This window comes from Silurus meridionalis, chromosome 1 (genome assembly GCF_014805685.1).
Source record: "Silurus meridionalis isolate SWU-2019-XX chromosome 1, ASM1480568v1, whole genome shotgun sequence".
Taxonomy (NCBI): Eukaryota; Metazoa; Chordata; class Actinopteri; order Siluriformes; family Siluridae; genus Silurus; species Silurus meridionalis.
The window spans coordinates 11,980,019-12,007,886 of record NC_060884.1 but is presented as its reverse complement, the minus strand read 5'-3'; the positions used below and the strand labels follow the sequence as shown (position 1 = coordinate 12,007,886).

Here is a 27,868-nt window from a genome sequence, read left to right as displayed (position 1 = left end):
CTTGCACCAGCGCTGAACATCTGCTCATGAATGAGAGCAACGCCCGCTTAGGAGGGGAGAAAGGAAGTACAGTGCTACAGAGCACCGACGATGAAAAATTCAACGCTCTCGTTCGCCTAGCGTGCTTGTTTTGTGGTTATTCTCCTGAGTCCTACCCAGTAGAATTGCGTTAAGAAAGTTTCAAGCATTGATCTGACAGAACAGCTGGTACCACACAGGGATCTGGTGCCCACAGTGAGCTCCGGGGACTTTGACGTAGAGATCCATGCACTTTTTTTTTTTACTTGTACGCTTGTTTTGTCCTTGAAGAAGGTTTAGGAGGAGGAGGCGATTAAAATACAACACAGGTGATAAGATCAAAGAGGCAACTACTGCACATTAAGCAAATTAATCCAGATGCATTGGGCCACATGTTCTTCTTAAAATTACAGTGTGTGAAAGAAAGAACAATATTCAAGCCTGGTTCTCTTAGACTTACAGTAGTAGGTGCAGTTTATAGCAGTGAATAATTTACCACAGTCTTGCCATCAAATTGTGGTCATTGGACATGATTAAACATCATATGGTACCACACCTACAACCAGCCCCGTCCAATCCCACTCCCATGTTTGAGCGTGGTCTTTTCTTGCTCAGCTCCATATGTAACAAAGAGTGCAAACAACCTGCTACAACACCTTCCGCAATACTTCCTGGTCCTGGTTGAATACCATTTATTTACTGTAAAAATCACAGTAAAACCTGGTGTTCGTCTGAGGTTATAATATCCTCCATTCTTCTTGGAAGGCTTTTCACTAGATTTTGGAATGGTGCTGTGGTGATTGGTGTTCCTTCCGCCACAGGAGCATTAGTGATGTCGGCCAAGGAGGCCTGGGATGCTGCCAGGGTTCCAGTTCAGCGTTCAGTATGGTTGAGGTCAGGACTACCGACAGACCACTCGAGTTTTCACTCCGAATTAGGAAAACTGTGCCTACGTGTAGCTTGTTCTGTGCACAAGGGCAATTTAGAGCTGAAACATATTGGGGCCTTTTAGTTCCAGTAAAGGGGAAATCATAATTCTACAGCATAAAAATACATTCTAGACAATTGTGTGTCAACTTTGTGGCAACATTTTGGGGAAGAACCACATATGGGTCAGTTGCCCGTGTACTTTTCCGGCATCCAAACTATCTTGTGTAAAGATTTATTCAAGACACATGCGTGCCTTTTTTTAGTACATCAGAGCTAATCCTAACACAACAGGCAGCTCTAATACTGGAGGAGCTAAAAAACATTTTTAGGCTAATACATCTTTACAGCTTAGTGGTAGCTCTACTGGGGATGAGAGTGCACAGTTTGTACTCAATACACCTAGCAATACACCTGAACAATATTTTAGTTTCTTTAATAGATTCTTATGAATAACTGATAAAAAAAATAGAGTAACAAGTAGCTAAAATACAGTCATCCAAAAAAAAAAAAAAAAAAAAACTATAAAGAAACTAAAAAAATTTTGGACCAGTAGAGCAACGGCCATTGAGCAAAGTAAGTAGACCATGGGTGTGTTATTCAGTGAACTCTACAATTACGTCTGTGGAGTTTCTTAATGTGTACAACTAGAGTCACAAAGCACGAGAACCAGTTACCACCTGATCATCACGCGCTCTGCTTTCCATTATTGTCTAACTGAATATTTACATAAATTTAGTGTACCATTACATTTACAGCAGAGCGCGGCCTGTGTTTTGGAGGACGGCAGCATTATGAGTAATAGCACATGTTTAAGGAAGTGGTGACTTAGAAATAAACGATTACCTCATATTCAGCAATTTCACTTCTGTCTTGGGCCAAAATAGGATAATTTCATCAAACCATCAACAGTGGGGTTTGGTACAGTAAGTTGTGGCAAAATGAGGAACAGAAGCTAGAAGTCTAGTCTCAAGATGTACAGATAACTCCACATTTCGAAAAGGCACACGCACTGTGATGGACTCCAGGCTATATCCATATTGGCTCTGGGACCACCACAGACATGACCAGAATATTAAAGATGAATAAACCAGTGTATACTGCACATATTAGCAAAAACCTAGAGTAGAATGCAGAGAGTAAAAAGAAACAACAATGTGACTTCTCTAAGATTCTTCTTCTTCTTTTGGCTGCTCCCATAGCGGATCATCTGTCTCCATACCCCCTGTTCTCTACATCTGCCTCTTTCAAAGCAACTACCTGCATGTCTTCCTTCACCACATTCATAAACCGCCTCCTTGGCCTTCCTCTCTGCCTCCTTCCAGGTGGCTCCATCCTCATCATTCTTCTACCGATATACCCCATGTCCCTCCTCTGCACACGTCCAAACCATTTCAATCATGCCTCCCTCACCTTGTCTCTAAAACATTCTACATGTGCCTCCTCTGCACACGTCCAAACCATTTCAATCTCGCCTCCCTCACCTTGTCTCCAAAACATCCTCTAATAAACTCATTTCCAATCCTGTCCATCGTCGTCACTCCCAACAAAAACCTCAACATCTTCAGCTCTGCTACCTCCAGCTCCACCTCCTGTCTTTTACTTAATGCCACTGTCTCTAAACCATACATCATCACAGGTCTCACCACAGTCCTATAAACTTTCCCTTTCACTCTTGCAGATATCCTTTTTTATCACAAATCACTCCTGCCACTCTTCTCTACCCACTCCACCCTGCCTGCACTCTTTTCTTCACTTCTGTAACACACTCTCCATTACTTTGCACTGTTAACCCCAGGTACCTGAACTCCTCCACCTTCTCCACCTCTTCTCCCTGCAACTGCACCACTCCACTGCCCTCCCTCTCATTCACACACATGTACTCTGTCTTAGTCCTATTGACTTTCATTTCCCTTCTCTCCACCGCATACCTCCACCTCTCCAGGCTCTTCTCAACCTGCTTACTACTCTCACTACAAATCACAATATCGTTCAGAATATGTCTGACCTCGTCCGTCAACCTGTCCATCACCACTGCAAACAGGAAAGGGCTCAGAGCCGATCCTTGATTCAGTCCAACCTCCACCTTAAACCAGTCTGTCGTTCCTACTGCACACTTCACTGCTGTCAAACTGTCCTCATGCATGTCCTGCACCACCCTCACATACTTTTCTAACACACCTGACTTCCTCATATAATACTACAACTCCTCTCTTGGCACTCTGTCGTACGCTTTCTCTAAATCTACAATCACACAATGCAACTCCTTCTGACCTTCTCTATACTTCTCCATCAACATCCTCAAAGCAAATGATGCATATGTTATGCTTTTCCTCAGCATGAAACTATTGTGCTGCTCACAGATGGTCACCTCTTCTCTTAGCCAGGCTTCTACTACTCTTTCCCATAACTTCATGGTGTGACTAATCAACTTAATTCCCCTGTAGTTACTGCAGGTCTGCACATCTCCCTTATGCTTAAAGATCAGTACCAGCACACTCCTTCTGCATTCCTCAGGCATCCTCTCACCTTCCAAAATATTGTTGAACAATCTTGTTAAAAACTCCACTGCCATCTCTCCTAAACATCTCCATGTTTCTACCGGTATGTCATCTGGTCCAACCGACTTTCCACTCTTCATCCTCTTTACCACTGCTCTCACTTCCTCTTTACTAATCCTATCCACTTCCTGCTTAACCATCTCCACACCATCCAACCTTCTCTCTCTCTCTCTCTCTCTCTCATTTTCCTCGTTTATCAGCTGCTTAAAATACTCCCTCCATCTTCTCAACACACTCTTCTCACTAGTCAATACATTTCCATCTCCATCCTTTATTGCTCTAACTTGCAGCACATACTTCCATGTCCCTCTGCCTGGCCCATCGGTATAGATTCTTTTCTCCTTCCTTAGTGTCCAACTTCTCATACAGCTCCTCATATGCCTTTTCCTTGGCTTTCGCCACATCCCTCTTCACCTGCTGCAGCATCTCCTTGTACTCCTGCCTGCTTTTCTCATCTCTCTGTCGATCCCAATTCTGTTTCACCAACCGCTTTCTCTTTATGCTCTCCTGCACTTCCTCATTCCACCACCACGTCTCTTTGTCTTTCTTTCTATTTACAGATGTCACACCAAGTACCTTTCTAGCTGTCTCCCTTATCACTCCTGCAGTAGTTGCCCAATTATCCAGCACCTCCACCCACCAACCCCCTGTCTGACCTCTTCCCTGAATCTCACACTACAGTCTTCCTCCTTCAGTTTCCACCATCTTATTCTTCTTTTAGTCCTCACTCTCCTCCTCTTCTTCTTCACCTCCAAAACCATCCTACAGACCACCAGCCATTGCAGTTTAGCTACACTGTCCCCTGCCAACACCAATCTCCTTTAGGTTGCATCTCCTACATAGAACATAGTCCACCTGTGTGCACCTTCCTCCACTCTTATACGTCACCCTATGCTCCTTGTTCTTCTTAAAATAAGTGTTCACCACTGCCATTTCCATCCTTTTAGCAAAATCTACCACCATCTGCTCTTCCACATTCCTCTCCCAAGGGCCATACCTACCATCACCTCCTCATCACCTCTGTTCCCTTCACCTACATGCCCATTAAAGTCTGCCCCAATCACCAATCTTTCTTTCCTAGATATACCTTCTACCACTTCATCTAACTCACTCCAAAAATGTTCTTTCTGCTGCATCTCACAACCCACTTGTGGAGCATAAGCACTGATGACATTTATCAGAAACCTCCACTAAAATCTTACAAAACTCTTCCTTCAGAATCACCCCTACACCATTTTTCTTTCCATCCACACCATGAAAGGTCGTAAGGGAAAGGATGGAAAGGGAAATGTCCCTTTCCATCCACACCATGAAAGGTCCTGTACTGCTCAAAAAAATAAAGGGAACACTTAAACACCACATCCTAGATCTGAATGAATGAAATATTTTTATTAAATACTTTGTTCTTTACATGGTTGAATATGCTGACAACAAAATCACACAATAATTATCAATGAAAATCAAATTTATTAACCCATGGAGGTCTGGATTTGGAGTCACACTCAAAATTGAAGTGGAAAAACACACTACAGGCTGATCCAACTTTGATGTAATGTCCTTAAAACAAGTCAAAATGAGGCTCAGTAGTGTGTGTGGCCTCCACGTGCCTGTATGACCTCCCTAGCATCAATGCCTTCATCTTGCAGCAACTGCTGACACACTCCAGCCACACGAGGTCTATCAATGTCTTGCATTAGGAGGAACCCAGAGCAAACCGCACCGGCATATGGTCTTACAAGGGCAGCGAATTTGTAGCAAATTTGCCAACCTTGGTGTTCTCTGGCAAATGCCAAACGTCCTGCACGATGTTGGGCTTTAAGCACAACCCCCACCTGTGGACGTCGGGCCCTCATACCACCCTCATGGAGTCTGTTTCTCACTGTTTGAGCAGACACATACACATTTGTGGCCTGCTGGAGGTAATTTTGCAGGGCTCTGGCAGTGCTCCTCCTGTTCCTCCCTGCACAAAGGCGAAGGTAGCAGTCCTGCTGCTGGGTTGTTGCCCTCCTACGGCCTCCTTCACGTCTCCTGATGTACTGGCCTGTCTCCTGGTAGCGCCTCCATGCTCTGGACACTATGCTGACAGACACAGCAACCTTCTTGCCACAGCTTGCATTGATGTGCCATTCCGGATGAGCTGCACTACCTGAGCCACTTGTGTGGGTTGTAGACCCGTCTCATGCTACCACTAGAGTGAAAGCACCGCCAGCATTCAAAAGTGACCAAAACATCAGACAGAAAGCATAGGTACTGAGAAGTGGTGTGTGGTCACCACCTGCAGAACCACTTTTTATTGGGGGTCTCTTGCTAATTGCCTATCATTTCTACCTGTTGTCTATTCCATTTGCACAACAGCATGTGAAATTGATTGTCAATCAGTGTTGCTTCCTAAGTGGGCAGTTTGATTTCAGAGAAGTGTGATTGACTTGGAGTTACAGTGTTTTTTTACAGTGTATTCCCCTTTACTTTTTTTGAGCAGTGTATATATATATATATATATATATATATATATATATATATATATATATATATATATATATATATATACAGTTGTGTTCAAAATTATTCAACCCCCACTGAAATTGATTGTTTTGGTCGGTTTGACATTGATTATGATCATTCAGTCATCCTGCTTACAATTAAATCAAAGAGGCACGTGTAGGTCAGACAAATATAACATAACATTTATAATGAAATAACCACAAATGTCTTTTCTGAGCTCACATCATTATCAGTTTTATTCAACCCCCAAGTGACATTCAATCTTAGTACTTAGTACAACATCCTTTTACAGTTATAACAGCTTTTAAACGTGAAGCATAGCTTGACACAAGTGTCTTGCAGCGATCTACGGGTATCTTCGCCCATTCATCATGGGCAAAAGCCTCCAGTTCAGTCACATTCTTAGGCTTGCACTGCAACTGCTTTCTTTAAGTCCCACCAGAGGTTCTCAATCGGATTTAAGTCTGGTGACTGCGATGGCCACTTCAAAATGTTCCAGCCTTTAATCTGCAACCATGCTCTAGTGGACTTGGAGGTATGCTTGGGATCATTGTCCTGTTGAAAGGTCCAACGTCTTCCAAGCCTCAGGTTTGTGACGGACTGCATCACATTGTCATCCAATATCTCCTGGTACTGAAGAGAATTCATGGTACCTTGCACACGCTGAAGCTTCCCAGTACCTGCAGAAGCAAAACAGCCCCAAAGCATGATTGACCCCCCGCCATGCTTCACAGTAGGCAAGGTGTTCTTTTCTTCATAGGCCTTGTTCTTCCTCCTCCAAACATAGCGTTGATCCATGGGCCCAAACAGTTCTAATTTTGTTTCATCAGTCCACAGAACACTATCCCAAAACTTCTGTGGTTTGTCCACATGACTTTTGGCATACTGCAGTCGACTCTTCTTATTCTTTGGGGACAGCAAGGTGCGCCTGGGAGTTCTGGCATGGAGGCCTTCATTACGCAGGGTGCGCCGTATTGTCTGAGCAGAAACTTCAGTACCCACATCTGACAAATCTTTTCTCAGTTCCTCAGCAGTCACACGGGGACTTTTCTCCACTCTACGCTTCAGGTAGCGCACAGCAGTCGAAGTCAGCATCTTCTTTCTGCCACGACCAGGTAGCGTTTCAACAGTGCCCTTTGCCTTGAATTTGCGAATGATGCTTCCTATGGTGTCTCTTGGTATGTTTAACATCTTTGCAATCTTCTTATAGCCATTGCCCTTCCTGTGAAGAGTAATCACCTGTTCTCTTGTCTTCCTGGACCATTCTCTTGACCTCACCATGTTTGTAACCACACCAGTAAATGTCTAGAAGGAGCTGAGTATCACAGTCATTTTAAAGCTGCCTAATTGGTGCTTATTAGGCTTTATTGCTGCTCCCTGATATCCACAGGTGTTTTCAATACCTGATTGAAAACACTTCATTGAACCTCTGTTCTTCAGAGTGGTAGTCTTTAAGGGGTTGAATAATTATGTCAATGAAGAATTCACAAAAGAAACATTTACTACTGTTTTACAAAACTAATTGATGTCATTTTAGTTGCATATGGTTCTTTAAGAAGTCCTTGTAGGATTTCATTCTGAATACAATTACAAATGTACACTAAATTCCCTAAAACCATTTACAGCATTGGGGGTTGAATAATTTTGAACACAACTGTATATATATATATATATATATATATATATATATATATATATATATATATATATATATATATACGCCGCTTTACCGCGGTTCGAATCTCGCGCCCCCGGTTTATCACGAAACTGTACTTGCTAATAAATAACTAATTAGTTTTGCTGATTTTCCGATAATACGAAAGACCAAATAAACTTATAGGGAATTGGTTTTTATGGAGTTTTATGTTAAAATAATGGCATGTATTAATAAAAATATAATTATTAATTATCAAATGAAGTAAAATGTTAATACAGTACAGAAAGTAAAGAGTGCGGTGACGTGTATCTTTACCTCTTTAGCCTCTTTTTTGACGTCATTGAACACTTCAACCAATAAACAAGAAGAGAAACTAGGCATATGCTACTACAGAACTGTATACTGTACAGTACATGTACTCACTATAAATATGATACAGTGTACTGTATTTCTACAAATTTACACAAAATTCATCTTGCTATATTCTTGAACATGTTTTCTGTGTGTGTTTTAAGTGTGTGGTAGGATAATTTATGGCATAAACAATTAAAAAAATATGGGGTGGCGTCCATTTATCTCGAGGGTTCCTGTGTGTGTATATATATACATATATGCACATATATGTATCCCCCTACACATATATATTCTCCCTCATAGCATCATCTTATAAGTTATTTGATTATAAACTCTTTTGATTGAACTTGCTCGGCTATATAAGCACCGACCCGAATTCTCTCACACACACACGCACACAAACACACACACACACACACACACACACACACACACACACACACACACACACACACACACACAGCATTTAGTAGACAATATAGTCAGTTGATTAAACGTTTAATAAACCGTTTTTCACTTACAGAGCTGAATCCTATCTTGCTAAGACATCTAAATGTGTCATCATGCTGTTAAAAATAAATAAATAAATAAATAAATAAATAAATAAAGCAATAGCCTTGGTAAATACTACTGCTTACTTTTAGCACAAACATTGTTGACACTTAATGTAATTACATTGAGGGCACAGGAATGAAAGCACGGCAGGGGTAATAATAAACTCCTAATGAGAATTTTCCCTTCCTGGACTCCTTGGTGAGATAGCTATAATGCCCGGCTCCTCTTTTGGAAAAAAAAAACATTTCACAGTTATTAAAGATGAATCTCATCAGGGGCTAAATGACAAAACAATTAATTTGCAAATAAAAAGCTTTTAATAGCCACAAATTAAATTTCTCTGAAAAACATATTGGTTATATATATAATGGTTATATAATATTGGTTTCTGTGAATAAATAAAAATAAAGACAATTTATTTAATTTTAATAGGCCACAAATAAAAAAAAATGTTATTAGATCACTTTATAAAGCTCTCATTATTAAGAGTTGGCTCTTATACAGGCATACGCTTAATAGCTTCCTGTTTAGATGAAGGAAGCAAAGAACATAACTGTGTACAGCTTTGATGTGTTTGCTGCGTCGCGTTGCTAACTCCAACCCCTGTGCGGTGCAGGGCCTCTTCCACATTATGCATTCGTCTTCGCATCATTTTTACTGATGGCGTGGAAATTTGCACACCTGTTTGCTCTGACCAGGTCTTTCAATCTCATGAGTGCACGCGAGCATGGACGGCGGAGCGGAAATGCTTTATTAAGATCCTCCAGCCATAAAGAACATGGGGTTGACTAATCGGCTGCATTACCGTCTGAGAGCCTAAGTTATTTAGACCCAATAACGCGCTAACACATTGTTGAGAGTGGAGGGCGCAGTGAAGTTATATCCACCGTAATAACATCACTGCAAGGCCTGATGTTGTTTAGATCAATAAAGACCCATTACAAGAACAGGCCTCAACACCGATAAGCGGGCCTCTGTGAAATGATCTAACACTCCAGAATTGGAGAAGCATCCTCTATTAAACAAAGAGGCCAATAGAAGACAACTCATAAGCGATGCAAGTCAAGATAGGCAAAAGTGCAGGTTTTTTTTCTTTCTTTCTTTCTTTTTTTTTTAAGCACGCAAAGCCATTTCAGTAGCGTTGGTTATTGTGGTTAGTGTCAGTGCTACAGCAGGGTGGGAGCTGGGATGGCTTGACCCAGATACCCAAAAGCACAAGGGTTCTAAGCGTGAGACAGTGTGTACGTCTGGGGGTAAGAGTGCTATGTGTGCTATATGCACCCTGCAGTGACATAGCACATTTGCTTTCTTTCTTTCTTTCTTTCTCTCTCTCTCTCTCTCTCTCTCTCTCTCTCTCTCTCTCTCTCTCTGACTTTCTCTGCAAGATGAGAGATTTACATTTAATATCTATAGAAACAAAGTAAAATTGCAACTTAAAAACAAGGCGTATAATAAATACTGAAAAACAAGATGAATAGATTTCCATATCTGCATCTGCTGTAGGCCAGAAAAGCTAATGTACTGTAATGTAATGTTTTTTTTGCCTCCCCCCTTCAGAACCATGACAACATGAATGCAAACAAACAAACGCACATACATACACACCCTTCCTCTGATCACACACAATCATTGCGAAAGACAAAAAAAATTCTTTTACCAGCCAAACAAAATTCCAGCATGCACAGAGTTGTGATGTGAGGCGATACATTCGCAGACGACAATGTTATCTGAAGAAGAGAAAACAACCACAGAGCACAGTTTAGGCTTTGTGAAATGGTTTTGTATGAGGGAGGTTCTGTTTGTTTGGTCATTTCTCCCCAAGGCTTTTATTTTTTTCTAATAAACATATTCATTCTGGTCAAGGGACAGGAAGTGGAGGAGAGAAAATGTGTGCGTACGAGTGAGCATGCTGAAACAGCGTGTACTTTCTCTGACGAACGCATTGCTCCCTTGATGCAAATGTGGCCCCGAGGACTGCAGCACGAACAGACACTACTTCACTTAACCACAGGAAAGACTGCTCTGATCTTACCTCTGACACCTCGTGCTCTGAGATAAGGAGAACAAAAAGAGAAAAGTCCCTTCTTGGGGGTTTCACTGCTGATTACTTCAGAAGGGCCACAGGTGACGGCCAATACAAAGACAAACTCTTTTCTCAAGGTTCAGTAATCACTCAGTCTTTCCTACTCGATAGTTCTCTGAAGCTTCGCCACTTTTGTTTTTAAATATCGTGCTTCTCCTACACCATTTTTCTGTATACAGTCTGCAGATACTGTGGACTCCACCTTTTTCACACGTGAACAAATCATTATGGCCTGAATACACAGTGTGACCGAAACGTATAATACGCTCAAAAAAAATTATATATATATATATATATATATATATATATATATATATATATATATATATACTGTATATGTACTGTATATACTGTATATATATATATATATATATATATATATATATATATATATATATATATATATATATATATATATATACTGTATATGTACTGTATATACTGTATATACTGTATGTATATATATATATATATATATATATATATATATATATATATATATATATATATATATATATACTGTATATGTACTGTATATACTGTATGTGTGTATATATATATATATATATATATATATATATATATATATATATATATATATATATATATATATAATTACTGATATAACATGGTATTGCAGGTCACTTCTAGAAATTGGCAGTCTCTGTACAGTGTGGTATCACAGACCTACCCACAATCGATCTAAGCAACCAGAATTAGCCTTTTTGACGCCCTGAGGGAGCCGCCAGAAACTCCTCTGAATTTGTCCGAGCCTGATGCTGCTACATCTTAATGCTTGGCAGCGCAGACAGAGTGGCAGTAACCCGAGAGCTACGGGCCCCGAATGGAAGCGGCATGAAGGTGATGATAGTGAATAATATCTCCGCAAAAGATGATCACACGGTGACAGTTTTACCGAACGATAAATAAATGGAGCTAAAAAGGGAAAAGCGGGAGACAGAGTGTCGGCAGGCGTGGGGGAGACGGGCAGAAGAGCTGCCGCAAGCTGAACGCGAAAGCATAAATAAAGGCAGGCACGTCTTTTTACCTTCCTCAATTATCCGTCTTTTGACACGCAAGCTGAGCACATTGTAATTAACATGGAAAGAGATAATGGGGTCTCGAGCCAATGATCAATCTGGCACATATATTATCTGCCTCTTTTACCCAGCCTTGTTCACATTTTTTTTTTTATTTTTAAAAAGGAGGGGAGGATAGAAATTCGTGTGCACACTGCCATTTTATAATCCCCGCACTGATGCAGTTTGCCACTTCAGCAATAGAACCTTTTTCTTTTCAAAGGACAAATAAAGGTACAGTGCTGCAGCACATGATATAAAAAGATAAAAACAAATCTAAATATGGTAAGCATCATGTCAAATATGTAAACTAGGAGAAAGACACTTAAACAGTACAGCGGGGAAAAGGGGTCAGAGGTGCATACTTTCACAAATAAGTGACCTTTATTAAGGCCGGGTTTGCATAATTTCCTCAAGCAAGGGTGTTCTTTTCCAAAATCAAAACAGTATGATTTGTGTGTGTGTGTGTGTGTGTGTGTGTGTGTGTGTGCGTGTTCTGCCTGCGTCTATACCTAACTGCTATTTGGTGGTCCAGGTTCACAGGTTTGTATTAAACTTGTTCCCCATACTTTAAAAAGGACAATGCAGCTGAATAAAATGAAATAATGATACATACACACAATATGCCTTATTGTATCACTACTTCCCTAACTGCCAACAATTTATAAATAAAAAAGCACGTGTGGATATGATGAAGATGATGATTATATTAAGATTATTTTTGTTATTCTCATTATCATTATTACATTATACAGGCAAAAATTAGCAGCAAAATTATTATTATTATTAATTATCATTAAAAAATATATACAATGATATTATGTGGTATTAATGTAGTTTGATACCACATTAAACATCTGGAATGATGATGATGATTATTATTATTATTATTAGTTTCAATTACAAAAAAAAAAGAATGATAGTCATTTTATAGTAAGCAAATTTGAGTATTTCTTCCATTGAAGCTTTTGTAGTCATTAAAACGTAAAGAAGACTTTTTCTTAAAGAAGAATATTTTAAATGTGCTTTTCACTAAAGTTGCAATAACAATAACTAGAACAAGAATAAATAACATTGTATATATTGATGCATCTAAGAAAAAAAATACTAACAATACTTTTTTTTTATTTAAACAGCATATATAGTGCACATATATAGTTTACATATAACAACACAAATATAGTATTTAAAAAACTGCAATTATAGTATGATAACATATAGTGTTAATGAGTCCTTAATTGCACTGGTGTATTCTTAAATCAATCCAAATATCAACTCGGCCCAGTTATAAAAACAGTTTTCCACATGGCTCAAGTTAAACGATCGCTGCTATTTAAACAAGTGAGCCATGAATAAAAAGCAAGACTCCATGTCTCACTGCATTTCTCGGCTTCATTACAGCCATTAACCTTATATATACATGGGCAGCAGATTTTAAAGTCACTAGACAAAAACTGTCTCTGGCTTTAAAGTTCAGAGTAGTTGTTAAGGATCTGGTTATCGAACAATTATGCACTTTATAAATCTCAACTCGCCCTAAGAATGATGTTCGGTGTTGCAATATGCTCTTAAAAAAATCTACATATTTTATACTCGGCGTGAACATAAATGCCATAATTGCATCCTTTGGTTAATTTTGAGCCTAGACAGCACTCACAACCGTATTATCCTATACCCTGAAAATGTAAAAAGTAAAAAAGTAGGTTTTTTTTCAACAGTTCTGAATGCATTTTCATGTTCTTGTGTTCATGTTCTTCTTCACGCTTACATTTATCGGGTCTCGGAAAAAATAAAATCTTTTAGACAGAATTGAACTCCAGTTCTGCTGTCAGGTTTTGTAGGTTTTATGACATTTTATGAAATAAGCTGTATTGAGACCACAATCCTGATTTATGTCTTAATATAATTTGATTTAAGTTAATTCTATAAGCAACAACTGCGTAACACTGAGCAGTATATATCCCTTATTCGCTGTGAGAAACAACTATACCCGCTTTTGACTTTACCGGTAGCGCAGAGAGTCTCCATAAGTAAAAAGAGCCATATTTGTCCTTTTTAAACGTGTAACACTGTCCTGAATAATACACTCCAGCTACTACAAAGAAAATGACTGTAATGATCACTTAAGTTTGCATGCAAATTTCTTGTGTTACTATTAGCAAAAGAACGAAAACATTGTCACGGCGTATTATTTAACTTTGGGAGGACACACTGCACACACCTATTTTTCCCAAGGATTTAGGCTATCAAAGTACAAATGTGCCAGAAACTCTTTAATTCAAACTAGCTGTGGTTTTTGGAAAATGAACGGTGAAACGTTAGCAAAAATCACACAGCAACATGGCTTCCAAAAGGACGCAGGATATACGTCCACCCACAGATTCAGATGCACCCACACCCACATACCACTTCACTCTCTCTCTCTCTTTCTGCCCTGTTTCCACTCCACTCCCAATCTCTGTGACCTGCACTAACCTGGCTCCCTCTTCCCTGTTGTTCAGGCAGGAAGCACCGTTGAGTGACTGCTGGTAGGTTCAGCCCAGACCGAGACCTGCACCACAATACAGGCCAGCACCCTGAACTTCAACACACACACACACACATATTTATACGCAATCAAACTTGCAGCAAAAGAAAGGAGGGGGGCATGTTGGGTTGCATCCTGTGTGAATTTTTACTGTAAATAAATGTATTTTCTCTCTCTCTGTTTCTTACTACTCTCTCCACTTCCGTCATCTGTCACTTCCAGGTTCCCACAATCACCTTCAAGTCTAAACAGGAAAGTGTGTGTGTGTGTGTGTGTGTGTGTGTGTGTGTGTGTGTGTGTGTGTGTGTGTGTGTGTGTGTGTGTGTGGAAACACTAACATTAATTTGCTGTTCACTGCAACTTTCTTTGTTGTTTCCCCTACACAAATGCAGTCATACAAACACACACACACACACACACACACACACACACACACACACACACACACGCACATGCACATCCAGCCAGCTGTCCAGGACTTCATCCTGACCACATGGTCTTTTCCTGACACCACTTTTTGCAACATCGGCCCAACGTCACTGAAACAGGAAGCCACAGTTAGGGGTGGCTGCAGGTTTTAGAAACTAGCAAGTAATAGAAACTAGCAGCGTTTATTTCTGATGGTTCCATTTGCATAAGGTTACCTGACGTTTACTAATTTCAATCAACATATGGAAACTGAAGGTGTTCTCTATTAAGCAGCTGCAAATAGAAGCCACAGACTGAGATTTATTTATTTCACAAAAAATAATCGTTCAGATTTTTAGACAAAATGAATCCCAGTTATTAATTACTAGGGAGTCGAAATGTCAACGGACAATTGACCGATTAAGTCAGGAGCCCTCGAGTAACGAGCGGTATGGTTCAGATGCTGACGGAAAGGCGGCTCAGAAAGACTAGTAATCTGATGGCTTACAGTTTTTCCAATCAAACGGCTGCAAGCATGCATTGTAAACTGTGTTCCAAACAGCACATGAGCTGGCACAAAAAAAAACAAATACACACTTCTCAATCCCAAGGCTGGTTAGATGTCAGCTGTATGCGTCCTTTCATTTCATGGCCACAAATACGCAACTAAAGGCCTCAACAGGCCTCAGTGTTCACCATGACTACTCAACACTTCTGTGCATAGACAATTAGATAAATAGATCAACTGTTTTTTGCAAAAGAGAGACGAAAGTCACACCCAAAATCAGACACCTGTTTTCCTCATCACTTGTAAACCAAAACTATTATTATTACTAATTGTTCTGCAGAATTCACTTCTTAGCACCTATAGTCATTTTGCAAGCTCTAGCTCCCATCGCACAAACACAAAGACACAGTTGCTTACATTTTTATCAGATGCATCCAACTCGAAACTGCCAGTACTTGCTAATCACTTGAATTCGGTAGTATTTTTTTTTAGTATTATGGGTGAAACCAATAATATGCACAAGTGCCTACTAACCAGAAAATCCTAGTTGGTGAAGATAAAAAAAGGAAACGCAACCTACTAATTGCCCAAATGATAAATATTAATTTGACTGATGCATTTATCTGTGGAAATATTTGAATTTATACACAACTAGTTTAGTGTATAAACTTACATTAAACATCTGTTACCAAACAACCATCTGGAATTTTGCAGTTTAGAATCCAGTTCATGTCATCATTAACATCTATAGTTCATCATAATAAACTGTCTACAAATGTACTGAAACAGGAGAAACTGATCATGTGATATCGTTTGGATCAACAGAATGTTAGTTCTTGTAGTGTTTTGTAGGTGTTAGTTATGTTAGCTTTTTTCTTTTTTGTTCCGTGTCAGGAGAGAAAAGTAAAAAAAATAAAATAAATCTAATCATTTTTTCTCACCTAAAGACCATAGTCCCATTCAGTTTTTGTCTACTGACAGAAAGAGATTCACAAAATCACAAGTCAAAGGTTCACCTGCATTACATCAGCATTGTAATCATCACCCTCCCCCAAGTGAATCTTTTGTTATTCAATTACGTGTTTTTGGAGCCTGTTTAACATGTTCACAAAGCAAAACCCATTTATATTTGCATGTTTATTGAGTGCAGTGTTTTGTTGTCTGTCTGGGGTTAAAGCCTAGATGCTGGCACCTCAGCAAGGATTCATAACCGGGAAGAGAAATAAGATGACATGTTTTCAGTCTGTCATTCTTAGACTCTGGCCTTTGTTTCATATTGCTCAGGAAATCTAGCGGATGTGTGACACCCTTCTGTTCCATGTTTAAGGGCTTACACAGCCTTCATCTCTCGATGATTCCGGTTCTGTATGCAAAGATCCTTCATGTGAGATATGAATTAGTGAGAAAGAGGAGCCTGGAGCGTAACCGCTAGCCAAATGCATCATCAGCACTTGAAATAGAGAGAGAGGGGGTATGTGTGAGCGCGGGAGAAAAGGGATAAAGAGCTTGGCTGAAGCTCCTCCTCATTGGCACGGATCAATGATTCACGCCACTGCCCACCACAAGCCTGCAAATGAGGCGTTAAGTGTAGTGGTCACTGCTGCAGCCAGGGAATATACTGTTTGCCTCTTTTCTCTTTCTACCCTTTCTGTCCTCTCTTCATCTCTCCTCTGCTTCACATTTCTATCAGCACAAGTCGGGTCGAGGGTCAGCTGTGGTACCCGCCAAATAGCAAGTCACCTTCAATGCAATTCATCAATGCAGCATTAATGTGTGTGTAATATATAAAGTTATCTAAATGTATATATCGCTTGTTGTTTTTCATTAACGCAGTCTAGCATTAATAACATCTGTGAACATCAACAGTTTACATTTTTTTTAAACAATAAAAAAAAAATAAAAAGCCTGCTTGGTTAAATAATATGTAATAACATTTTATAAAAATAAAATATATAAAAAATTAAATAGAATAAATCAAATTAATGCAATACACTTTTTATTATATTGATTAATTTGATTATGGATTAAATTGGCACAAATTAAATTGATTATATAGTTATTCTTTAGCGTTTTATGTCTAGCTTCAAAAATTCCTCTTAACATTGTCTCCTGACAATTCCGCTAGAGCTGTGGGTTCTTTCGAGTTTTCATGCATGCACAAAACAAATCTTATTTCCAATATTATATGAGTGATTAGCCACAGTGACGTTGGGCTAACTCTAGTTTCTTTTGTTATATCCCTTTGTGTTTATTTTCAAGTTTAATAATAAAAAATGCTCTCAAAGTATGAGGCTGGGACTAAACAAACTTGCGGTCTGCCACTTAATACGTTCCTGAGGGAACTCAGATTAGAATTTTTTTTTTTTTTTGGTAAAATGATTGCATTACCGTTACACCCCAACCCAAGTATATATATATATATATATATATATATATATATATATATATATATATATATATATATATATATATATATACACTTACACACACACAATTTATTTGTTTTATATATATATATATATATATATATATATATATATATATATATATATATATATATACGTACACTAACATACACACAATTTATTTATGTGTTTGAAAAAACTCTTCAATGGCAACAACAAAAAAATCACTTTTGTAGAAAAACAAAATGGAGATCATAGGTAAATTATGATGAGATGAGTATGGAGACACTTCAGAAGGATTTTTGGAATGTAATTTAATTGCACATGGATTCCATAACCTTAGTGCAAATATCACTGTCGCCTCTCTGTTAAGCATGTGTATGTGTGTGCCTTGGCAGCATCGTCTCTAAACGGTGCAGAAATATTCTGCACATATTCTCTGTCTGTCTGTTTCTCTCTTTCTTAAGATCTCTCTCTCTCTCTCTCTCTCTCTCTCTCTCTCTCACATACACCCACCCACACACAAACACACACACACACACACACACACACACACACACACACACACACACACAAACAGTGGTAAATGATAGAGATGCACAGAAAAAGTGGGCATTGTTGACACATGGGTTGAAGCGACAGTTGAACGGCTGAAGGCTGATTTGTATTTTTTATTATATTATATAAACTATGTTCAAGTCATCCAGCTGGAATGTAACATAAGGCAATTAAACCTGTTCTCACACAGCTGCACTAGTCATTTAACTATATTAAAAATGATGCAAATACATACTACACATTGCTATACACAAAATCTAAAAATGCTTTACAAGAAAAGCCTTTATAACATTAACTAACATTAAATATATTACAAATAAAAATTACCAAAAGAACCTGTAGTGTGATTTCTACTGTAAAATGTATGGTAAAATGTTCGTTCTCTCCAAAGATCTTTACATAAAAAGCTCAGAGGTTGAAATACCTTCATCAGTTGTTTTGAAAAGATTGACAGTCCATTCTTTCAATTAAAATCACCACAGCACTGCAAGGGGGGGCTAATCAATGATCTGAATTATAGACACATGGACAGAGAGAGAGAGAGAGAGAGAGAGAGAGAAAATGAGAGACACAGAGATGCAAATTAACATCAGCAAATTACAAACAGGAACAGATACTGTGTTATAAAGGTGGGGAGCGTCCCTTCAATTTACACAACCCACATAAACACCGTTGACTCAAACAGTGAGGAAAAACACACAAAAACGTGATGAAATCCAACCACAAACGTTGATTTGAACTGTGACAAACTAATTCCAGAAGTTCTCAGAACGACCTAAATGCATCTTAATACTTGTCAACATTAATTTTTTTTTTTTTTGTCCTAACAGGAAGCCCTTCTGACTACAGTGATATTTATGCGTGAAATAATCAGACTAAATATGCACCGCAGTTATTACAACAAATGCCGATGACTCGCAGGCCAACTCATAACTATAAACGCTGTGTCCACAAACTGCCAGTCGGAATTCTTCAGAACGCCATCAGGGGGGTTAAGAAAGTGACATGCAGCCTTCAAAAATCTGCATAGCCAGTCACTTGGCTAGATTTGCATAATAAAATGTCCCTCTCTGTGGTCAGCATTTTGTAAAGTGCTCGTATTTAGACAGGACAAAGTGAGATGAGGAAAAATCTGCAGCAGCTACTCATTAAGCTGATCTGTGTTTTGATAGTCTAAGATCATGGCATCACATGCCCCCAGGTTTTTACCACATTTCAGATCCCAAAACAGCCTTCCCACCAAGAAAGCAGACACAAAAATGCAGCACCTGCCGTCTAATTTAAGTGAGTGGACTTGGGGGAAAAAAGAAAAGAAAAGAAAAGAAAAGAAAGAGAAAAACCAACCTAGCAACATTACGAAGGGATTACACTTGCGAGTAGAGGACAGATCTATGTCATCTACGTTCAATCCATTTCCTGTTTCAGATAAGAGCCGGCTGATAAGCTGTGTTCCTCTCATTACAATAGGGGAAAATATGCAGAATGTGGGTTTTCGGATATTTATGACTCAGACATTACAGACTTAATGTGGTCCATGGACAGTGGGGGGTGGGGGGTTGGTTTGAGGGTGGAAAGATAGAGAGCAAGAGGAAACTGAGAGAGGGTAGCGTAGAATGAGGAAAGGGCAGATGGGTCTGAAAAACAAAAAGATTTACAGAACAGGTCACTATTTTATAACACTTGATTGAACATACCTGTGAGGACCGTTTAATAACACAATGAACAACAAAATATAACCTTTTTGGACAATTATTTATTTATTTTTAAATGAATGTGGTTTACAAAAAAACCTTTTTTGAGGCCCAGCTTATCAAAGATGTCAAAACTGTCAGATATTTAGGCATCAACCCCCCAGCAAAGATATAAACACAGACACAAACATTAACAAATATATCTTGGACGCACTGGGAGCTTACAGAACACTTTATGACCAATTACTGTATTGTCAATAACGTGGCAGGAATTAACACATAATATACCATGCAGAGGGACACAAAATAACCTGTGATGTAGAAAAGGCACAGTTCACATATAAGAAACTCTGCTCGTTCAGCATTGTGCTATGTTTTTTGCATAGCAGCTGCTCTTGTGCAGCATGATGTCTTTTTCTAAACATGTGGTCTTAATCTGCCTACTTTACCTAAACTGCCATCCTCGTCCATTTACATACATAAAATCGGGAGATGCTGTATCATCACTCATGATGTAATATTGTGCACATTTGTAATCAACACCTGGAGTTTCGCGAGCTTTACGATAGTTTAACTATTATTAGTCACTTTTATTGCCACAAAACAAAACCTGATGATACAAAATAGCATGATTATATAAGGAAACCTTTTTCTCAGATCTCTGATCCTAAAGAGATTCTAAACGAGTGCTTTATGAAACACAGGCACATCTGGAGAGTAAAAACCACATAAAGATAAAAGACACAGCCAGTACTAGTATTACAGGGTTTTTTAACAACTGCTAAGAAGCATTTTCACTACTGAGTTCTCTTTTTCAGAACTCTTCACCTGGGTAGCGCAGCCCTCTATTTGAAACAAAACAATGACCGATTTTTTCCTTGCTTGAATACAATAGAAAATTCAGTGAACACAATTCTCACATTTCTCACAGTATGTATTGCAAGTTACAAAATAACACTTAGTGTCCACGTAGAAATAAACCACATTTCACACTGCTAACTCACACATACTATATTGGGCAACAAATCAAAGTCACATAAACATTCTTCAGCTTTATTTCCTACACAGTAAAGTTAGCCAATATATTTGTACTGGTTTTCAATATTTTTCTGTTGTTGATCAACCGAGGAAAAATTAAAATTGGAGTAAAGTTACAGAGCCAAAAAACAATGGTAAATGTTTGATACTACTATTACTGTATATACAGTATTTGTATGATTGAGGATCTGCAAAAATGCCAGCCATGCCTCTGAGGTGATTGTGTTGCATGTGACAAAGTATTCTGGTTACAAACACACTAGTGTTAAAGGTTTGTGTATAACGAGTTTATTTTGAGATTTTGAGTTGAGTTTGCAATGTTGTGATTGCTGTAATGCATGTTGGGGTATTAAATGAACTGTTGTGATAAACTGCAGACTGCTGTGAGAAAAGTTCTGAAAAAGTAAATGCTGAAAAGTGGTTGTTAGCAGTAAAGAAAAAAAAAGAATGTACAGTGTAAAACAAATACCCCCCACACACATACATCATTTCTAAAAGTGTTTAATTAAAAAAAGTAAAAAAAGCAAATGCCTTCCACTGGAATTATCCAAATAAAGAAAGTTAGCTCTAACATTTAACGATAAACACTTTCCAATTTACAAATTTTTTTGGTTGGATTTTTCTAAAAAAACACAAAATCAAAAATGTTAAACGTTCAGAAACATCTGATAAACAGTGTATCTGGCCATGTCCAAGTTTGCTCACAAATCCAGGTAGCAGAAGGAACCCTACAAAACATGAAATCTACGTTTCATCCAGTAAATCACATCGTCTCGTATCATCCGTCTCACAAGGCAAACATTGGACCATCGCGCACTGAATAAGGAGTATAGCTCAACAAACAACCCTCAAATGACCCCTTCTACACAGTCCAATTATAAGAGTGGTGTTTCCAGTGTACACACACTCCTCTCTTGACCTGCTGGTACAGAGGAAAAAAAGGCTGGAGAAGAGCTGTGATTTACAGGCCTTCCCTAAGACCTGCAGACAAGGTTACAGGGTCAGCACAGACATTAAAAGGTCAGTGTGTGGCCCACTTGGGGACAATTACTCGTGGTTGCGGCTAAGTGGACACTTGATTGAATACGGTGGCGCTGGGAATGCCGCAGCCTCGCCGATACCACTTCCCAGAGCCATTTAGAATAAAAGACCCCATGTGATAAGCTCCCTTTATAGCCCAAATTCATCTTCCTTTGCACTTTAGGAAGGATTTAAAAAAAATTGTGATTGAGGGTTATTCTCCAGATGAGGCAGTGACGAACATTAGTGTCAAGTAATAACGTTGAGTAGCAAACACAAGGTGAGCAGGAGGGATGTTTTGTGGAAATAACATGGCAGTTAATCTCAGTGCGGGCTTGTTTTCTTCTCATGCTGAGTGTGTTAAGAAGTGTTTCTTATCTGACGCACTCCATGGCAGGTTACAAGCTGTGACACAATTAAATGTGATACAGAGATACACATGGTATAATTTCAGTGATGCAGGCTGCGTGGGTATCCAATTAACACAGGTAGAGTTTGTAAAGTCTGAAATACTTTATGCTTTAGCATAAAGACCAAACCAGACTGGCATAACTCCTAATCACTGCAATCACAATACACCACATCCACCCATTTCTCTAGCTGTCACTAAAGGTGTAAACTAATGTTTTTCTACATTGGACAACTATGCATTTCCTGTATATCCAAGTATATTAATAAATCATAAAAATGTGTATATGTACTTGACAGCTCTACATGGATCATTTTAGCACTCAAAAAAGCTCCTCCCCTGCTGTTTATGCAATGTGTATTAGAAAAAAAAGTAAAAAAATTCTAAGGAAAGGACATGATATGCAAAGTCAACAGATTTTCTGTGCAAAATGGCATGGTTGAAATGAAAACTGAAATGTGTATGTGTTTCCTGTAGAATGGTTGCAAATATCTGCATTTTCAGGAAACAAATGTCACATTAAAGGATTCTCACTTTCTGACTCATTAATGAATTCACACTTACTGTTGCCGAAAGTGCCAACTTATATTCTTACATCCACATAAACATACTTTGGGCAGAGATAAAATCTTTGAACATGACTGCTTATGCATTTCCTGGCTGTCAAAAATAAATCCCCACATGGTGCCTCCTAAACACCCTGGTCCAGCAGCTGCATGCTGATAAATAGGTATATTTCTCGAAACCTGAAGCCCAGTGCACAGCAGCAATGCCTCGAGAAGGCCTAATATTAAGACAGACAGAGGGACGGAGAGTGGAGAGTAAAAATAAGAGCATCAGACAATAATTGTGAAAAATAAAACACAGAGAGAGCTAACCAGTCAAACTCCTCCCCAAAAATGTAGAGGGGGGCAAAGAAAAATTTTAAATAAAACAAAGTACCCTGTCCATATCTTCTATACCTACACCACATGCTACATGAACTAACAAAGTAGAGATGGAAAACATGTTTCTCAATGTTGGCTATGCTGGACTAACTATTTCTACAGAACCCTTTTGACCTTCAGAAGTTGAGAAAAAATAGTTTCATCAACCTCCATTATTTTAGTCTCATACACATATAAATGTAAACACTCAAACATCATGGTTTGTTCTGCACAAACATATATACATGTATACATACTTTTATATATATATATATATATATATATATATATATATATATATATATATATATATATATATATATATATATATATATATATATATGTGTGTGTGTGTGTGTGTGTGTGTGTGTGTATACATGTGTATATATATAATTCTTAGGCTTGTGCAGAACAAATCATGATGTTTAAGTGTTTACATTTATATGTGTATGAGAGTAAAATAATGGAGGTTGATGTGTATGAAAGGATGTAATCCATCTTGGTGGATTGTAAAGCATCCCAAACTGATGTTGTCAGATTTCGTTTTCCTCACACAATCAGAATGGGTTATGGGATTTGACAAATTACACCGTTGGAAGTAAAGATGTTCTGTAGACGTGACTTGCCTCAAAACTAGCATATTGACAGTAGAGGAGTATAGGAGCTGAACATGAATTTGGATTTGAATGTTTTTTGGCAGGAAACTAACATATCTCACTTTTACTGAATTGCCACTAACATATAAATCGTATATACATTTATCTCACACAGGTTAAAAGTTTATCACCCAGTTGAAAATGCTTTGCTTAAAAGTTTCTCTTTAATATCTCAGGAGATTTAATGGGGATTCTCACTTGTGGTTCATTTACATACCAGATTTGTCAGGAGATCAACACCAAGCTGGATGTGAGAGCAAAAATCAATCTATCGAACACACACAATTTCCCACTGTCTTCAATATACTTAGACATTAGTATATCTGTAAATCTCTTACAGTAAACTGATACATTTGAAATGAATTTGAATGGGTGGCAAATCTGAGAACAGAGCGAGATGATGTTGAGGTCTCTGCTGAAACTCAAGAGGAAATGTGAGATTACTGGCGCGTTTTGTGTCAGCAGCAAAAGTTGAGACAAGAAAAAAATCTCACATTTATTTCCATCCTGCCTTAAGATAAAAAGAAGGTCTCTATAGATTTATTTTTGTTGGCGGCCCCTGGGCATATGCACTCTGGAACGCATTTCTGTTCACACACTGACACTTAAGTGCACAGTTTTACCCAAAAGATGGTTATCTTCAGGCCTGTATTTACTCTCAATTAATGGTTCTAAAATGCTCCGAAAATTAAAATGAGCTTTCTATTAAATGTTTTGAAGGGGACACTTTAACGGTAGCTAAATATACTAATTGAGTAGATAATCAATTTCACATTATGTGTTTAAGATAAATCGCTAATCTACCCATTAGCATTACCTTTGTTCTGGGAAATACATTTGGATGCCTAGTTTACCAAACAAACCTTGCCTAGCTTACCACTCACTGTTTAAGCACATATGCAATTCTGTACCTGACTAAATCAAGATTGTGCACAGAAAAAAACAGAATAAGTTTTTTGACGCACTTGCGCTTTGCTAAGAGAGCACAGGAAATGATTTATTATTATATTTTTATAATTATTATTATTTAAAATATTTATTTAAAAATATTTGTACATATGTGGCAAAATATTAGCGGATTTGTGTATGCTAACCAGAGGCTGTGCAACAGGCACTTGGTTGACCCATCACTTGTTGTTGGTGGAGTTATCCCCAAAGAAGTACTCTGAAACCAAGTGGGCATCAGGCAAGTGCCATCTGGGTACACTTATTTAATGCTGGCACAAGTCCCGCGGCAGCTCTGCCATGAAGCAGGGTGGAGGGTGTGGATGGAGAATAAATTGCATCATTTACTTAACACCCATTTACCGATGTGGCCATTAAAAAGCCATGACTATATAATTTGGTTACTTCAGCTGCTGGTTGCTGCCGTCAGCCAAATAGTATGCTGCGCGGGTCACAGGACTGATAAAATGGAGAAAAGGGAGAACCATGTTTTTCAAGCGTGTTTTAACAAGTCATGATCTAATTAAACCAGAACACCACAGACAGTTAACATGACTACTCTACTAACAAACAAGTGATGAATATTGTAATAACAAAGCCGAGCCTTCTTTAATTGTTGTGTGTTGCTCGGGAAAGATGCCTTTGCTTGTTGATAACAGAAGTTTGTGTAGAAATTGGAAAGTCAAGGTGTGGAGAGCAATTAAATAAGCACCAGACAAACACGCCCTCAAATATGGTGTAAAAGTTAGGCTTCTAGCCAACTGCTGAAAGACAGTTCTATGACACGTTTGGAACTTGTTTATTTATAACCAAGTCTTAATGTTTACACTCTTCCCCTTTAAAATTAAAATTTTTTATCTCAAGTAAGTGGCATTGCTTGTGAGTCATTTTGCTGTAATGTAGTACCAAAAAAAAAAAACAGGCACCTGTGAAAAGCAGAGCCCATGTCATGAACTCGGTTATCAGAATGAGACATGGGTGCTGTGGCCAGCAAAGATGATACACAACCTGTTTACCTGTCAGAAGAGGGGCCTCCAGGTGTAAGTGGAGAAGATCAAGATGGACCACTTCTTCCAAAGCCCCTGCCAGAAGACTCTGAAATAGCCAATATATTCCTATTACAATAAAACAAAGATTGAATCACTTTTTAATGTCACTTCATGAGCTAGGGAAGCGCTTTCTGCACTTGTGCATGCAATTAAACCTGATTGAATCCCAGCTTCATTGTTTAATGAGAGTTAATTGTGCTAATCAAGCATCTCATATTAAGTCAATTTTAATTTGCACTGAAGGGGCCGGAGGCCTAAACACCATCAAAGACATCAGAGAAACACAAACTTTGCTTCAGCAAGCTGTAGGTAGCACATTGTGATCTTTAAAATGCAAAAAGGCTGATCAATTCATCATGATTAACAATTTCTGTTACACAAAAGCTGTCAATATTTCCATTTTCGATCAGTGTCAGGTTAAATCAAATTATTTATTTCCTTCTTTCATTAGTCACACAGTGAACTGATCAACACTTCAGATCACGTTTCAACATGTGATGAAAGCATGTCCAGTGTTGCCATGTCAGTCACTGTCAATCACGTGTAGTCACCCTACAAATGTTTAATGTCTTTTAAACATTATTTAGAACATGATCAAGAGATTTCTTCCTAGATCTGGCATTAGGCTTCAAATTGTTTCTAATCACAGAAAAAGGGAGTTAAACATCAAATCAATCAAATCAATAATCGAAATTTGCACACATTTCTTATTTTTTTTATCAAGCATTTGTCTACTACAAAAGTATCTTATCTGTTTTCAAACATGATGTACTTCGGCTTTATTATGCCCAAATGCTTTTCAATGTTTGTATATTTTATTTATGCATTTATCATTTAATTATTAGACAAATTTAAATTAATTATATATTGTAGATGTTTATAATCTTCACAACTGAACTAAATGTTCAAAAATGTGCATTTTTTAAACAGAAATTGCCAAAACAATGATGTCTTATATTTTATATTGATTATTTTAAGCATGATTGTCAACTTACCATGGACAATTATAATTAAAAACAATACAAATGTTGATTTACACAAATTGCTTCATCTTTCATACTCAAATGCTATTGTTTGTTTGTTTTTTTACAGAAAGAAACAACCCAGCATTAATAGTGTTTTAGAAACATTTTTATACATAAATACCCTGGATTAGGGTTTTATATAGTTTTCAAAAATCAAAACATACAGTTTAAAAAAATGGTATATATATATATATATATATATATATATATATATATATATATATATATATATATATATATATATATATATTCAATGGTATATATATATTCAATTAATCGGGAAAAATGAATCGTACAATTAAATGTTAATCATAAACATTAACAACAGAAACAGACAAATAAAAAAAGAAAGATGATTAACCATTAACGCAGAAAGATTTTCCGTTGTATTGAAAAAAAAAGACAAAATTAATTCAGTCCCCTTAAAAAGTTTCGAAACTACAAAGATAATTCTTTTGTTTTGCTATACACAGAAGACTTTTGAGTTTGAGGTCAGCAGATAATGAGACGATAGATCAGAATTACAGATTCTATTTCCTGACATTTATATTTCATGTTGTTAAACAACTTAAAATCTTTTGTTTCAAGTGATCAAAAATATTGAAACATGATTTAAGGATATTTCTTATTGGCCAGCTGTACCCTGTTAGATTGACTGTACAATAATTATAATAACTACAAATAACTAATGAATAACTACTAATAACTAATTAATAAATACTAATAACTATTAATAACAAAAAGAACGGATCTGCTCATGATCCAAAAGCAGTGTGGGTGTAATGTCATGTTTTGGGCTCTTTCTTATTATTCTTATTATCAAATAAAAGAAAAATGTCTGTCAATTTTATCTGCCACACCAATGAATCCAGTACAGAAACTTTCTCGTGCAGCAAGATCATAACGCTACTGAGCATGTAATTCACCCTGAAAAAAGAATGTAGAGAGAAAAAAACAATTAAAAAAA

General features: G+C 37.8%; 1 protein-coding gene across 9 annotated transcripts in view; it reads right to left on the bottom strand.

Moving 5' to 3' along the window:
- foxp1b (forkhead box P1b) overlaps window positions 1-27,868 on the bottom strand; it is a 158,610-nt gene that overhangs the window by 125,076 nt on the left and 5,666 nt on the right. For 5 of the 9 annotated variants that reach the window (XM_046857564.1, XM_046857398.1, XM_046857640.1 and 2 more), the window contains exon 2: window positions 25,844-25,922. Coding sequence is in view for 3 of the 9 variants with exons in the window: in XM_046857216.1 (XP_046713172.1) it covers window positions 25,844-25,922 (79 nt within the window). In the remaining 6 variants the exon portion in view is untranslated. Of the gene's footprint in view, window positions 1-18,566; window positions 18,652-25,843; window positions 25,943-27,868 lie in introns of all 9 variants that reach the window. The other 4 variants (XM_046857049.1, XM_046857309.1, XM_046857132.1 and 1 more) reach the window with 3 other exon arrangements.